We start from the raw sequence: 17304 nt of genomic DNA, 5'->3' as shown, positions 1-17304 counted from the left end.
GTAAAAAAAAAAAAACATTTTATATGTTCCATTAAAAATATAGAACTTACACAAAGCACTCAAAAATCTCTCAAAATGTTTTATTACGACTTTGATAAGCTATGAAGCCACACCACTTGATGGATTGTTCTGTGCTTCAACATACGAGTATTACTATGGTGTGTGTGTAATGTCAGACATATTATCTGGTGTTTTGTTTCGCAATATTATGCAAAAGCAACTTTTCTTTCCTTCCGGCACTTGCTGATCTGCATTTGGGATCTGCATAAATCCTGAAAAATCGCGCACATCCTCCTTTGTAGTCCGTGTTGACACTGTAGTCGATAAGCTTCTTCATTTTGTCTATCTTCTTCTTATAAGACATTCATCCTCCAACTTGCCATGAAAGCGCTAAAACATACCGGTGTCCACCCATCCATCCATCTTCTTCCGCTCATCCGAGGTCAGGTCGCGGGGGCAGCAGCCCAAGCAGGGAAGCCCAGACTTCCCCCTACCCAGCCACTTTGTGTAGCTGTTCCCGGGGATCCCGAGGCGTTCCCAGGCCAGCCAGGAGACATAATCTTCCCAACGTGTCCTGTGTCTTCCCCGTGGCCTCCTACCGGTTGGACGTGCCCTAAACACCTCCCTAGGGAGGTGTTCGGGTGGCATCCTGACCAGATGCCCGAACCACCTCATCTGGCTCCTTTCCATGTGGAGGAGCAGCGGCTTTTTTTACTTTGAGTTCCTCCCGGATGGCAGAGCTTCTCACCCTATCTCTAAGGGAGAGCTCCGCTACACGGTGGAGGAAACTCATTTCGGCCGCTTCTACCCGTGATCTTATCCTTTCGTTCATGACCCGAAGCTCATAACCATAGGTGAGGATGGGAACGTAGATCCACCGGTAAATTGAGAGCTTTGCCTTCCCGCTCAGCTCCTTCTTCACCACAACGGATCGGTACAACGTCCGCATTACTGAAGACGCCGCACCGATCCGCCTGTCGATCTCACGATCCACTCTTCCCTCACTCGTGAACAAGACTCGTAGGTACTTGAACTCCTCCACTTGGGGCAGGGTCTCCTCCCCAACCCGGAGATGGCATTCCACCCTTTTCCGGGTAAGAACCATGGACTCGTACTTGGAGGTGCTGATTCTCATTCCGGTCGCTTCACACTCGGCTGCGAACCGATCCAGTGAGAGCTAAAGATCCCGGCCAGATGAAGCCATCAGGACCACATCATCTGCAAAAAGCAGAGACCTAATCCCGCGCCCACCAGACCGAACCCCTCAACGCCTTGACTGCGCCTAGAAATTCTGTCCATAAAAGTTATGAACAGAATCGGTGACAAAGGACAGCCTTGGCGGAGTCCAACCCTTACTGGAAATGTGTTCGACTTACTGCCGGCAATGCGGACAAAGCTCTGACACTGATCACAGGGACACAGTTGAATGCCTTCTCCAAGTCCACAAAGCACATGTAGACTGGTTGGGCAAACTCCCATGCACCCTCAAGAATCCTGCCGAGAGTATAGAGCTAGTCCACAGTTTCACGACCAGGACGAAAACCACACTGTTCCTCCTGAATCCGAGGTTCGACTATCCGGCGTAGCCTCCTCTCCAGTACACCTGAATAAACCTTACAGGGAAGGCTGAGGAGTGTGATCCCACGATAGTTGGAACACATCCTCCGGTCCCCCTTCTTAAAGAGAGGGACCACCACCCCGGTCTGCCAATCCAGAGGTACCGCCCCCGATGTCCACGCGATACTGCGGAGTCTTGTCAACCAAGACAGCCCCACAGCATCCAGAGCTTTAAGGAACTCCGGGCGGATCTCATCCACCCCTGGGGCCTTGCCACCGAGGAGCTTTTTAACTACCTCAGCAACCTCAGCCCCAGAAATAGGAGAGCCCACCGGTGTAGTGAGTTTAATTATCCACTCAAGGAACTTTAGTTATTAAGAGTTACGGTCGGACGTTTTTTCACGGGACACATTTCTGGTGTTGTTGTTGTTGTTTCCATATGGGGAGATGCCGTTTCGTTATTGATTTAGGTAAAGTCTGAATGTCATTAAAACAGTTGGCTCCATCTTTTGACACTTCTTCCACTCCCGTCCTTGCACGCTACACCGCTACAACAAAGATGACGGGGAGAAGACTCTGTCAAAGGTGAGCCACGTAAGTAAGACCGCCTACAAAATCCGGAAGAGACGCTCAGAAAGCGGCTTGAATATGATCTGTAAAACATAATCGATACAACATTTTGACCAAAGAACCACCATTACATGTCATGTAGACCACAAGGAAGTGTTTACATTTAGAAAAAAAATATATCTTTTAATGCGCCCTATAATCCGGTGCGCCTTATATATAAAAAACAATCCAAAATAGACCATTCATTGGCAGTGCTGATGAATGGTGCGGAAAATGCGGGAGCCTATAAGTAATTGAGCGCACTGAGAACCGCTGAAGTCGTCCTCTTCGGTGTCGAACAGACCACTTCGTCCGACATTTTCTCCATCTTGGGCTAAATTTTGAAGTTCGTAAACCCGGGAAAAAAATAAAAATAAATTAGTTGCATCTTTGTAAAAGCCGCAGGATGCAAAGCGTGGGAAAAAAATTGCGCCTGATGGATTGGAAATTAAATAAATTATAGTTAAATAAAACCTCTGCCTTGTTTTTAATAAATACTTTGGCCTACTACGCTACTGTATTTTAATGTTGGTTATTATGGAGGTTCTTGAACAGCCACATTTTTTTTTTGAGGGTTTGAGAACCACTGCCCTGGAACCAGTTAAAAAGTACTACGACATGTTTCAGAATAATTGTATGTAAGTTATCACACAACTGTTTGCTTGCAGTTCAGGTAGACAAAGCTGTCTTTGATATCATCAAGCAAAAAGCAGCCATCTTGTAAATCAATCAATCAATCAATGTTTACTTATATAGCCCTAAATCACCAGTGTCTCAAACGGCTGCACAAACCACAACACAAACCACTACGACATCCTCGGTAGGCCCACATAAGGGCAAGGAAAACTCACACCCAGTGGGACGTCGGTGACAATGATGACTATGAGAACCTTGGAGAGGAGGAAAGCAATGGATGTCGAGCGGGTCTAACATGATACTGTGAAAGTTCAATCCATAATGGATCCAACACAGTCGCGAGAGTCCAGTCCAAAGCGGATCCAACACAGCAGCGAGAGTCCCGTTCACAGCGGAGCCAGCAGGAAAACATCCCAAGCGGAGGCGGATCAGCAGCGCAGAGATGTCCCCAGCCGATACACAGGCAAGCAGTACATGGCCACCGGATCGGACCGGACCCCCTCCACAAGGGAGGGTGGGACATAGGAGAAAAAGAAAAGAAACGGCTGATCAACTGGTCTAAAAAGGGAGTCTATTTAAAGGCTAGAGTATACAAATGAGTTTTAAGGTGAGACTTAAATGCTTCTACTGAGGTGGCATCTCGAACTTTTACCGGGAGGTCATTCCAGAGTACTGGAGCCCGAAATGAAAACGCTCTATAGCCCGCAGACTTTTTTTGGGCTTTGGGAATCACTAATAAGCCGGAGTCCTTTGAACGCAGATTTCTTGCCGGGACATATGGTACAATACAATCGGCAAGATAGGATGGCGCTAGACCGTGTAGTATTTTATACGTAAGTAGTAAAACCTTAAAGTCACATCTTAAGTGCACAGGAAGCCAGTGCAGGTGAGCCAGTACAGGCGTAATGTGATCAAACTTTCTTGTTCTTGTCAAAAGTCTAGCAGCCGCATTTTGTACCAACTGCAATCTTTTAATGCTAGACATAGGGAGACCCGAAAATAATACGTTACAGTAATCGAGGCGAGACGTAACAAACGCATGGATAATGATCTCAGCGTCTTTAGTGGACAAAATGGAGCGAATTTTTGCGATATTACGGAGATGAAAGAAGGCCGTTTTAGTAACGCTTTTAATGTGTGACTCAAAGGAGAGAGTAGGGTCAAAGATAATACCCAGATTCTTTACCGAGTCGCCTTGTTTAATTATTTGGTTGTCAAATGTTAAAGTTGTATTATTAAATAGAGGTCGGTGTCTAGCAGGACCGATAATCAGCATTTCCGTTTTTTTGGCGTTGAGTTGCAAAAAGTTAGCGGACATCCATTGTTTAATTTCATTAAGACACGCCTCCAGCTGACTACAATCCGGCGTGTTGGTCAGCTTTAGGTGCATGTAGAGTTGGGTGTCATCAGCATAACAGTGAAAGCTAACACCGTATTTGCGTATGATGTCACCTAGCGGCTGCATGTAGATGCTGAAGAGTGCAGGGCCAAGGACCGAACCCTGGGGAACTCCACACGTTACCTTAACGTAGTCCGAGGTCACATTGTTATGGGAGACGCACTGCATCCTATCAGTAAGATAAGAGTTAAACCAAGACAGGGCTAAGTCTGACATACCAATTCGTTTTTTGATACGTTCTAATAAAATATTATGATCGACGGTATCGAAGGCAGCGCTAAGATCGAGGAACAGCACCATAGATGACGCATCAGAATTTATCGTTAGCAATAGATCATTAGTCATTTTTGCGAGGGCTGTCTCCGTGGAGTGATTTGCCCTGAAACCGGATTGAAAGGTTTCACATAGATTGTTAGACGCTAAGTGTTCATTTAACTGCTCCGCAACAATTTTTTCGAGGATTTTTGAAATAAAGGGAAGGTGAGACACCGGTCGGTAGTTTACCATGAGGTTATGCTCGAGGTTAGGTCTTTTAAGAAGAGGATGAATAACCGCTTTTTTGAATGCTAGGGGAACAGTGCCCGAGGAAAGTGATAAGTTTATAATATTTAGCACTGATGGACCTAATAATACAAAGAGCTCCTTGATCAGTTTCCCAGGAAGAGGGTCAAGTAAACATGTCGTTTGTTTCATTCCATTTACACGTTGTAACAATTCCTCTAATTTTATTTCCTCAAAACGAGAGAAATTATTTTGGAGGGCAGTATCCGCCGTATATACAATCGTATCAGTGTTAATAGAACCCCGTTGTAGCTGGGACGCATTGTCTATAGTCTCCTTTCTAATGACTTCAATTTTCTTACTAAAGAATTGCATAAAGTCATCAGCTGAGTGGGTGGAGCTACTGGAAGGGGTCCCTTGTTGGGTTAGCGATGCTACCGTACTAAACAAAAATTTAGGATCGTTTTTATAACGGTGGATGAGATTTTAGTAATATTTAGCTTTAGCTAAGGTAAGCATGTGTTTATAGGTTATTAAACTATCACTCCATGCTTGATGGTGCACCTCAAGTTTAGTCGTGCGCCATTTGCGTTCCAGCTTTCTACATGATAATTTCTGAGCTCTTGTTTCTTCTGTAAACCAGGGGGAATGCTTTTTTGGAGCCTTTTTTAACTTTAGCGGTGCTATGTTATCAATGGTTTCGCGCAGGGCGTCGTTAAAGTTCTTAGTGAGGTTATCAATAGAGCCCACATACTTTGGGAATGGTGGCATTACCGAGGGCAGTAGGTCAGCAAGAGTTGTCGTTGTGGCCGTATTAATGTTGCGGCTGCTATAGCAGTTATTATTATTATTAGTTTGACGAACATGCGTCTGAACCTCGAATTTTATAAGGTAATGATCGGACAATACTTTAGTATATGGGAGTATCGTAACTTTGGAAACGGTGATACCCCTGACAAGTACTAGGTCTATCGTATTACCGTTGCGATGCGTGGGTTCATTTATTATTTGTGTGAGACCACAACTATCAATTATAGTCTGTAGCGCTACGCACGGTGGGTCCGATGGGGTATTCATATGGATATTAAAGTCCCCCATTATGATTATATTATCGGCGTGTGTCACTAGATCAGCAACGAACTCTGAGAATTCATCGATAAAGTCCGAATAGGGCCCTGGGGGGCGGTAGATAACAGCCAGGCGTCGAGGCAGCGGTGTGACAGACCTCATAGTAAGCACCTCAAACGATTTATATTTATCATTTATGTTAGGACCAAGGTTAGAGTTTTCGTTGTATATTAATGCGACCCCCCCACCCCTTTTAAGAGGACGCATGTGTAAAGTTAGGAGGACATGCCTCATTTAGCGCAAAAAAGTCGTTTGGTTTAAGCCAGGTTTCGCTGAGACCGATGACGTTAAGATTGTTGTCTCTGATGATATCATTAACTAACAACGTTTTGGGAGACAATGATCTTATGTTTAAAAAACCTATATTATAGGTAGTCGGCTGTTTTAGGGAATTTTTGATCAAATTATCCGTAGTAGCAATATTAATATAGTTGTGTTTATTATGCCCAGTGCATTTAGTATAATTACGACCATATCTAGGAATTGATACGACGGGAATTTTCCGATTGTTTGTTTGTTGCTTTGATAAACTGCACGCATCATAGTTAGCCACCTCAGTAGAATGCATGTCCAACTCTGAAACAATCAAAGCAGAAAAAACTTGTTCTAATTTAACTGACTCCTTACCCAGACCAGTAGTCTCGCATCTTCCATTTAAATCCGGAAGTGGTGTTCTGTGGGGATTAGCCTTCTGCTTTGTTTTTAGCCCAGGTCGGCATCCGCGTTTCCGATCACACCGCTGGCGTCTGCTCCGTAGACGGCCCCCGCTGCTACTATACTCCCCTGCTTCACAGGCCGCTGGATGTAGCCGTCGAAGTATTCCCGTGCTAGTTAGCACGTCTAGCAAGCACGCGTCCATCAGTCCAAAACGGCCCGATATGTCCACATCCAGAAGTGTCTGGCGGTCGTACGTGATCACAGAGTGACCACGATGTGAGCCAGCCATAAAGTTTGTAGATTTGTCCGGTATTTCTGCCAAATGTTCCATCTTTAGCAAGAGCTCCTCGATGTAGCAGCCCTTCCGGGCGCGGCCATCTTGGATCTCCACTATGTGCGATGAAATGCGCACTAGAGGTGTTGGTTTCTCCGATCTCGACAACCGAGGGAAGGGCCTTATCAGGACCCGAAATCTACGAGCAGAGAGGGGGTAAATCTGACGTAGCTCCAAGCACCTTTTGTTTTAACTGTTTAAGACCCATTGTAGCTGCTGCATAATGAGACCCCTCCCTTTAAAAGCAGCTGCAACTATGTAATCAGGGAATGCCCAAATGAATGGGGAGGCATGGAACTTTTTTCTCAGAGCGTGGGGTGACACTGTACGAGGGTGCAAGTCCACGCGCTCTCCTCATGAGCTAAATTGAATCCTGTCTCTGTTTGATACCTTGCTTCTTGTGTTGTTTTTATAGATAGTTCAGTGTTTGAACCTGACAAAATGATTGGTTCTTTAGGGCCTGGAGAGGGAACGTCAGCAGATGCTGGCTGACAGCATGATCAGCAACATACAGCACATGAAACTCAAAGATGGCCGGGAGCCATACAACTTGGCCCACATGAAGAGCAGAATCACCAGGTGATCGATGATGTTTACGCACACATTTTGCCTTCCTTTGACTGCCTTCTCTCAACCTTTCCGTGTCCCAGTCTGCAGACTGAGCTGAAAACCCTGAGGAGCAAATACACGAGTCAGCAGAAAGAGTCGGAGAAGCGGAGCAGGCGCTTGTCGGACGACTACAAACGCAGCGTGGAGCAATATGAACGCATGCAGCTGAGAATCAAGTGAGTCGCTTGTTCGTAGGCGAGTTCGCCAAACTGAACTAATTCCTGTTGCATAACGACCGCGTGCAGACACTTCGCCGTGGCTGACGCCAAGCACTTTGAGGAAACATGGCGGATGCTGGACAAGGAGGTCAGGGAGCAGGCGGAGAAGGCCGTCCGCCTTGACTCGCTGATATGCAAGCAGCACCTTGGTCTTGCCTGGGAGAGGCCTCGAGGATCCTTGGCGACGCAGACTGACGGCTCTTGTGGGATGAGTGCAGAGGAGGAGGAGGAGATCTCCATGGCGACACTGAAAGAACTCATGGAGATGCTATGCGAAGAGTTGGTGAGTGAATGTGTTATTTTTGTTTAATATACTTTGGTTTAGTTTGGTTCTCACTACAGTGGTACCTCCACTTAAAGGCCTACTGAAACCCACTACTACTGACCACACAGTCTGATAGTTTATATATCAATGATGAAATATTAACATTGCAACACATGCCAATACGGCCGGTTTTGTTTACTAAAATTTCCCGCAGAGTTTCTTGTTGAAAACGTTGCGGAATGATAACGCGTGCGCGTGACGTCACGGACTGTCAGGAGACATTAGCGCAGCACCATTTGCGGCTAAAAGTCGTCTCTTATCATCACACAATTACACAGTATTCCGGACATCTGCGTTGCTGAATCAATGCAATATGTTCAATTAATAATGGAGAAGTCACAGTAGAAAGATGGAGTTGGAAAGCTTTAGACTTTAGCCACACGAAGACACGGTGATTCCCTGTTTAAAAGTCCCGGAGGTGAAGCTTTACTATTGATCAGAACGGTCAAGCCAACATGGATCCCGACTACATGTCAACCGGTAGGTTTCGGTGAGAAAATTGTGTTAAAAAGTCGCCTCCTACCGGAGATCTGTGGAGTTTGTGTCCTTGTATCTGCCGTCGACTTCCCTCAGAGACTGGCGTCAAGACACCCGCGGACACACCCCTCCGACTATCAGGTACTATTTCCATCCATCCATCCATTTTCTATCAATCAATCAATCAATCAATCAATGTTTACTTATATCAGAATCAGAATCATTACAATCACAAATAAAATGATTCTGATTCTGATTATATAGCCCTAAATCACTAGTGTCTCAAAGGGCTGCACAAACCACAACACAAACCATTACGACATCCTTGGTAGGCCCACATAAGGGCAAGGAAAACTCACACCCAGTGGGACGTCGGTGACAATGATGACTATGAGAACCTAGGAGAGGACAAAAGCAATGGATGTCGAGCGGGTCTAACATGATACTGTGAAAGTTCAATTCATAATGGATCCAACACAACCGTGAAAGTCCAGTCCAAAGCGGATCCAACACAGCAGCGAGAGTCCCGTTCACAGCGGAGCCAGCAGGAAACCATCCCAAGCAGAGGCAGATCAGCAGCGCAGGATGTCCCCAGCCGATACACAGGCAAGCGGTCAATCCTGGGTCCCGACTCTGGACGAGCGGTCCTATCCCGACAGATAGACAGACATTTTCTACTGCTTATTCCCTTTGGGTAGGCGGGGGGCGCTGGCGCCTATCTCAGCTACAATCGGGCGGAAGGCGGAGTACACCTTGGACAAGTCGCCACCTCATTGCAGGGCCAACACAGATAGACAGACAACATTCACACTCACATTCACACACTAGGGCCAATTTAGTGTTGCCAATCAACCTATCCTCAGGTGCATATCTTTGGAGGTGGGAGGAAGCCGGAGATTCACGGGGAGAACATGCAAACTCCACACAGAAATATCCCGAGCCTGGGATTGAACCCAGGACTACTTAGGACCTTTGTTTTGTGAGGCAGACGCACTAACCCCTCTGCCACGGTGAAGCCCCAGGTACTATTTAACTCACTAAAACACTTGCAACACAATAGAAAGATAAGGGATTTCCCAGGAATATCCTAGTAAATGTGTCTAAAAACATCTGAATCCGTCCCAATGCAATCGACTTTTTTTTTAACTTATTTTTTTTTTTCTAGTCCTTCGCTATCAATATCATCATCCACAAATCTTTCATCCTCGCTCAAATTAATGGGGAAATTGTCGTTTTCTCGGTCCGAATAGCTCTTGCTGCTGGAGGCTCTCATTAAAAACAATGTGAGGACGTGAGGAACCCTCACCCTTGTGACGTCATCGTCTGCGACTTCCGGTAAAGGCGAGGCTTTTTTATAAGCACCAAAAGTTGCGAACTTTACCGTCGATGTTCTCTACTAAATAATTTCAGCAAAAATATGGCAATATCCCGAAATGATCAAGTATGACACATAGAAAAGACCTGCTATCCCCGTTTCATTAAGAAAATCTCATTTCAGTAGGCTTTTAAGAGTGTTTAGAGACAAGAGCTAATTTTTATGCTTTAAGTTGCAAGCAAACATTTCAGTTAAAAGCATCCCCGCCATTAGTTGGCCGTAGAGATGTAACGGTAAACAGTATAATGATGAACCGCGGTTAAATTCCCAGCGGTTGGTAGGTAGGTAGGTAGGTAGGGCTTTATTGTCATTGCACAAGTTCAACGAGACTTTGTTTTCAGTCCGAACCCATTCAAGATTAGACAAACAAACAGTGTACAGGGTTACAGAGCAGGACCACTGATGGGCCGCCACAAGGCGCCCCGTAAAAGATGGGAAAAAGGTCAACGCTGGAGAAGGATGAGTAGAAAAATACAATCTAAAATACCTCCATAGCTAAGCACATATACATATTACAACATACATCTCGAGATATCTAGCAACAGAGGGAAGGGAGTAGTGGGGTTCACAGTGGCAGGCTGCAGCTAATCAGGTGCTGCCCATCTGTCAATCACCCCTAAGGGATTCGCATCAAGGGCGTTTCTGCTAAGCTCGGTTGGTAGAGTGGCCGTGCCAGCAACTTGAGGGTTCCAGGTCCGATTCCCGCTTCCGCCATTCACTGCCGTTGTGTCCTTGGGCAAGACACTTTACCCACCTGCTCCCAGTGCCACCCACACTGGTTTAAATGTAACTTAGATATTGGGTTTCACTATGTAAAGTGCTTTGAGTCACTAGAGAAAAGCACTATATAAATATAATTCACATCACAAATATAATTCATTTAATTACCCCAAAAAACTTTTGAGTATTAAACTCTGCGACTGTTTTTTTTTTTGGATATTGACCACGTGTGGGTTCCGGTCAGAGAACACACGGTCATCATTTGGACTCTTCCAACTTTAATGGTGCATATTGGGTTATATTAGGTGCAGTTAGTATCTGTAAACCACAAACAAACACCCATCAACATTTATGTAATTTATCTAAACAACACTATGTATATATTATGCCTATAGATTTGCTGTAAGTAAAGTACTAGAGACATAATATATTGCATTTTCACAATGGCACATGAACTAGCCACATTAGTAGCAGCAATGCTATCTTAAACAGGGAGATGTTAGCTCGTAGCATTCTGACAACACATCACTAATAATATTAAAAAAACACCAGTTAATGTTACACAAACACAGTCTATTAATAAACTAAATGATCCTTATATAATAATTAACATACTCACATCGTCAAGGACTAGAGCACCGATTAAACATAACAGAGAAACAAGTCAGCACACATTAACACACGTCAAACGGGAAGCGGAAGTGACACTGTCAAGAAATGCTTCAAAATAAAGTATTTGAAACCTAAATAACACGGAGAATTCTCAATAAAAACTATAAATTATTAATGCATTTTAGGCAACATTGCTTACTTCCTGGAAATGGCATCACAGCACCACTGGCACACGTGCACTACTAGCGTGGTTCTGCTTGAAATACAATACAGACTTCGCTAGGGAGATTTCATATCGGAGTAAAGAGAGCGGAGCGCTTGGTTAAGCTTCATTTTTTTTGTTGTTGCTCAAGTTCCATAGAGTCTCGGCATGCGTTAAAAGAGCGCACTGCTGTGTTTAGATGGAGACAAGTGTGGACAATATTGGAGACAAACTCATGTGTCTCACACTAAACATATAAAGTGAAACTATTTATGTTGCTTTTATTTTCTCAATACAGCGTCCGTTAGCTGTGACTGAGAGTTAATGAGGTGAGAAAACATGCAGCAGGCGATGCGTCGGAAAATGTTGCCACAACTTGTTTATAAAGTTTTTAGTTTGTTTACTGGGATGCTCACTCGTCCTTTATTTAATGGCAAACTGTAGCAGTGTTCAACTAACATCCATCCATCCATTTTCTACCACTTATTCCCTTCGGAGTCACAGGGGGTGCTGGAGCCTATCTCAGCCACCATCGTGTGGAAAGCGATGCAACACCCTAGACAAGTCGCCACCTCATCGCAGGGCCAACAAATAACAGCAGTACTAGCAAAAATGTTTTGTCATTGAATTGAACGCAGGCTGTGAAGATTCTGTATTCGATGTGAGAGGTGTCGCTCCTGTTTATTTTTGTTGGCCAACAAAACTATGAACAGTATTTTTATCTATATGGACAAAAAGTGTAGTTACGTCTTATGGCCATCAGGTGCCCCCTGGCAAAACTCTTACATTTGTATGTTCATAAAGTGCTATCTTGCACAATTTTCACATTTATTTTATTTATACATGTTTTAATTTGGTTTTACCATATAACTTTTTTTATAATGATTGTGTTGCTTTCATATGCACATTCAATTCTTACTTGAGGTCGATGAAACAGTGTTCTTATCTACTATAATGTTTCTCTAACAAAGGAAATAATTTCGAAATAATTTCGAATGGGTTGTTTGTGGGTTGTTTTTTTTAAAGGGGAACATTATCACCAGACCTATGTAAGCGTCAATATATACCTTGATATCGCAGAAAAAAGACCATACATTTTTCTAACCGATTTCCGAACTCTAAAAGGGTGAATTTGGCGATTTAATTGCCTTTCAATTGTTCGCTGTTGGAGCGATGACCTTTCACCCGTGACGTCACAACAGGGAGCAATCCGCCATTTTCTCAAACACATTATACAAACGTCAAATCAGCTATGTTATTTTTCGTTTTTTCGACTGTTTCCCGTGCCTTGGAGACATCATGGCTTGTCGGATTCAAGTTGACTTAGGTGGAGTGTGCATCGATTAGCACGGCATGCTAATCGATGCTAACATGCGATTTAGGCTAGCTGTATGTACATATTGTATTGTTATGCCTCATTTGTAGCTATATTTGCATCCGGCCTTTCCCTCCACCCACATTTAATGAGACACATACCAATCGACGGATTCAAGTTGCACCAGTGTCAAAAGATGCGAAAGTCCCTCGTTTGTTCTGCACATTTTACCGACGATAGCGATGCTACGACAGAGATGGCACAGAGATGTGTGGATATCCTGCGACACTCGAAGCAGATGCATTTCCAACGATATAGTCAACAAAATCACAAAGGTGAGTATTGTTGATGTTATTGACTTATGTGCTAATCAGACATATTTAGTCACGGCATGACTGCCGGATAATCGATGTTACCATGCTATTTAGGCTTGTTGTATGTACATTTGTAGCTATATTTGCATCCAGCCTTTCCCTCCACCCACATTTAATGCCAAACAAACACTTACCAATCGACGGATTTAAGTTGCTCCAGTGGTCAAAAGATGCAATCGTTGGTTAGAAGGCGATCGCTGAATAGCTTCAGTTTCTTCTTCAATTTCGTTTTCGCTATCTGCCTCCACACTCCAACCATCCGTTTCAATACATGCGTAATCTGTTGAATCGCTTAAACCGCTGAAATCCGAGTCTGAATCGGAGCTAATGTCGCAATATCTTGCTGTTCTACCCGCCGTGTTTGTTTGTATTGGCGTCACGCAGTGTCATCACAGGAAAATGGACGGGTGGATTTACAGATAACGAAAATCAGGCACTTTAAAGCCTTTTTTCGGGATATTCCATGATGGGTAAAATTTTGAAAAAAAACTTCGAAAAATAAAATAAGCCACTGGGAACTGATTTTTATTGGTTTTAACCCTTCTGAAATTGTGATAATGTTCCCTTTTAATAAAACTTGGTTAAAATATTTCAGTACAAGTACTTTTTGAGAATTTTGAGCACATTTAAAAATACCTGCGATAATAATGATAACCGTGATTATTCTGGTCACAATAACCGTGATAGGAAATGTTCCTACCGTGACATCCCGAGGTGGCCGTACTCGCTAGCAATAGCTTATGGTTAGAGATGGACATAACTTTGCTTTTACAACCATGGGAAGGAAGGAGGTGAGTGTGAAGGATAAAGCTGAGAAGAAAAGTGAATGATATTCATAGAATTAGGAAATGTAATAATGAAAAACCTGTTTGGAGCGTATCACTACTAGTCTGCACCATACTGAAGCAGGATGTGTCTAAAGCCATGGAAATATACAGAAGCTGCTGATGGTGTGTTTGATGGAGTAAATGCTGTACATTATTATAACATTACTTAATAAAATAATGTAGTTATTAGTTGTACAATACATAGTATTGATTTTAGTCAATATTTATTATCTTAAAATAACTTTTCTTTTTAAAAGGCATGTTACATGTTAAAAGTTAGCTGTTTTTTGTGGGGGGCAAGCACCAATTAATTTCAATTAATTTCAATGGGTGTTAATTTTTAGATACAAGTGTTTTGAGTTAAGAGCTCCATCACACAGCCAATTAGCTGGTAAGTTGAGGAACTACTTTATGTATTAAATGTACGAATCGGCACAATATTCCTTTACTTACATTTACTTCAATTTAGTTACTACTTCTTAGTTAACTACTCAATATCATTCGATATCCACCATATGCATAGTTTAATTAATATAATTTTATGTTAATAAATGTGAGTACATGTGAACATATAATTTTAAAATAAATACATTTGAATGAATGGAAATTAAATAAACATCTAAATTAAATATCCAATACTACAAATGTATTTTATATTACCATAATTTTTAAGTTTGTATGTTAAGCCACATTTATTCAAGTTTAGTTTTGCTTGCTTCAATACATGTTTTTTTTAATCTTATTTTTGTTGATGTTTTTTTATTTATTTAGATGGATTTCATTTGAAAATATATTTACTAGTAAGAGGATTAAAACTCCATTTACCACAAAGTACACTGAGTCATCAAGTAAATGAGCACCACGAGTGCTTTCCAGTGTCAAGTTGGGAGGGGTCGCAGCTTGCTGCAGGGTCGTTCTTCCAGGAAAGCAGAAGGACTACTCAGGACATGGCGTGCAGGTATAAACATGATTTAATCTTTAACTCAAAAAAGTACAAACAAAAGGAGCGCAGAAGGCAGAGACACAAACTTGGTGTATGGAAGAATAAAATAACTCGTAGACTATGGACATGAAACCAAAAAAACACTTACTGTGATGTGAAACGAGCAGCATGAACAATGAGGTGAAAAAAAGCTAGCATGAATAGAGCATGAAGAGAACAATGACCGCCTTAAAGGCCTACTGAAATGAGATTTTCTTATTTAAACGGAGATAGCAGGTCCATTCTATGTGTCATACTTGATCATTTGGTGATATTGCCATATTTTTGCTGAAAGGATTTAGTAGAGAACGTCCACGATAAAGTTCGCAACTTTTGGTCGCTAATTAAAAAGCCTTGCCTGTACTGGAAGTAACAGACGATGTGCGCCTGACGTCACGGGTTGTGGAGCTCCTCACATCCTCACATTGTTTACAATCATAGCCACCAGCAGCAAGGGCGATTCGGACCGAGAAAACAACGATTTCCCCATTAATTTGAGCGAGGATGAAAGATTCGTGGATGAGGATACTGAGAGTGAAGGACTAGAAAAATAAAAAATAAAAAAAATAAAGACGAGGGCAGTGGGAGCGATTCAGATGTTATTAGACACATTTACTAGGATAATTAAGGGAAAATCCCTTATCCGCTTATTGTGTTACTAGTGTTTTAGTTAGATTATATGGTACCTGAAAGTCGGAGGGGTGTGGCCACGGGTGTGGTGACCACCAGTGTCTCCGGTGGGAGGAGGTAATAGTCCGCACCTGCAGAAGGACGCAGGCTCCGCTCATGTCTACGGTAAGAGCTGACTTATTAGCACAATTTTCTCTCCGAAACCTGCCAGTTGACGTGATAGAGAACCATGTTCGCTTGACCGCTCTGTTCCATAGTAAAGCTTCACCTTCGGGAATGTAAACAAGGAAACACCGTCTGTGTTTGTGTTGCTAAAGACAGCTGCAATACACCGCTTCCCACCTCCATCGATATTCTTTGACTTCTCCATTATTAATTGAACAAATTGCAAAAGATTCAGCAACACAGAAGTCCAGAATACTGTGTAATTATGAGATTAAAGCAGACTATTTATAGCTTGAATCGGGCTGGAAGAACATGTCCGCTAAAACCGGTGACGTCACGCGCACGCGTCATGATACGCGTCATCATTCCGCGACGTTTTCAACAGGATACTTTGCGGGAAATTTAATATTGCAATTTAGTAAACTAAACCGTCCGTATTGGCATGTGTTGCAAGGTTAAGATTTCTTCATTGATATATAAACTATCAGACTGCGTGGTCGGTAGTAGTAGTAGGCCTTTAAATAATGCCTCTTATTAGTGCTCGGGTAACAGGTGAGCGGCCAAACACTAATCAGAGACAGGTGAACATAATTTTCAACCATGGCAACCAAAACAAACTCAGGGAGGTCCATAAACAAGAACTAAAGGAGTCTTAAACAAAACAGAACATAACCATACAAAACATGGTTACAACACATGACAGACCCCCCCCCCCCAGTTAAGGACATCTCCCAGATGTCCAAAATACTAAATCAAGAGTCATGGGAGGGCGTGGGGTGGGGGGAGGGGGGGGACTTGACGGTGGGTCGGCAGACCAAGAATCTCCGAATCCAGCGAGGACAAGTCAAGTGGCGACGGCGAGTGGAACGCCGCTGCACTTTGCGAGGTCGACAAGGAAGTTGGCGTACTTGGCGGCGCTTGGCGTCGTGGAGCTGCGACTGGCGGAGCTTGGCGTCATGGAGCTGCGACTGGAGGTGCATGGCGTAGTGGAGCTGCGACTGGCGGCGCTTGTCGTCGTGGAGCTGCGACTGGAGGCGCTTGGCGTCGTGGAGCTGCGACTGGCGGCGCTTGGCGTCGTGGAGCTGCGACTGGCGGCGCTTGGCGTCGTGGAGCTGCGACTGGCGGCGCTTGGCTTCGAGGAGCTGCGACTGGCGGCGCTTGGCGTCGAGGAGCTGCGACTGGCGGCGCTTGGCGTCGTGCAGCTGCGACTGGAGGCGCTTGGCGTCGTGGAGCTGCGACTTGCGGAGCTTGGCGTCCTGGAGCTGCGACTGGAGGCGCTTGGCGTCGAGAAGCTGCGACTAGCGGCGCTTGGCGTCGTGGAGCTGCGACTGGCGGCACTTGGCGTCGTGGAGCTGCGACTGGCGGCGCTTGGCGTCGTGGAGCTGCGACTGGCGGCGCTTGGCGTCGTGGAGCTGCGACTGGCGGCGCTTGGCTTCGAGGAGCTGCGACTGGCGGCGCTTGGCGTCGAGGAGCTGCGACTGGCGGCGCTTGGCGTCGTGCAGCTGCGACTGGAGGCGCTTGGCGTCGTGGAGCTGCGACTTGCGGAGCTTGGCGTCCTGGAGCTGCGACTGGAGGCGCTTGGCGTCGAGAAGCTGCGACTAGCGGCGCTTGGCGTCGTGGAGCTGCGACTGGCGGCACTTGGCGTCGTGGAG

At 44.3% G+C, this 17304-nt stretch overlaps 1 protein-coding gene across 1 annotated transcript in view; it reads left to right on the top strand.

The window, feature by feature from the left end:
• Positions 1–17304, top strand: part of drc1 (dynein regulatory complex subunit 1 homolog (Chlamydomonas)) — a 57242-nt gene that overhangs the window by 30240 nt on the left and 9698 nt on the right. Inside the window, exons 8-10 of the mRNA XM_061885633.1 lie at positions 7279–7400; positions 7472–7606; positions 7676–7931. Of these exons, the coding sequence (XP_061741617.1) occupies positions 7279–7400; positions 7472–7606; positions 7676–7931 (513 nt within the window). The remainder of the gene's footprint in view (positions 1–7278; positions 7401–7471; positions 7607–7675; positions 7932–17304) is intronic.

This window comes from Nerophis ophidion, linkage group LG24 (genome assembly GCF_033978795.1).
Source record: "Nerophis ophidion isolate RoL-2023_Sa linkage group LG24, RoL_Noph_v1.0, whole genome shotgun sequence".
Taxonomy (NCBI): Eukaryota; Metazoa; Chordata; class Actinopteri; order Syngnathiformes; family Syngnathidae; genus Nerophis; species Nerophis ophidion.
This window is presented reverse-complemented; position numbering and strand designations above follow the sequence as displayed.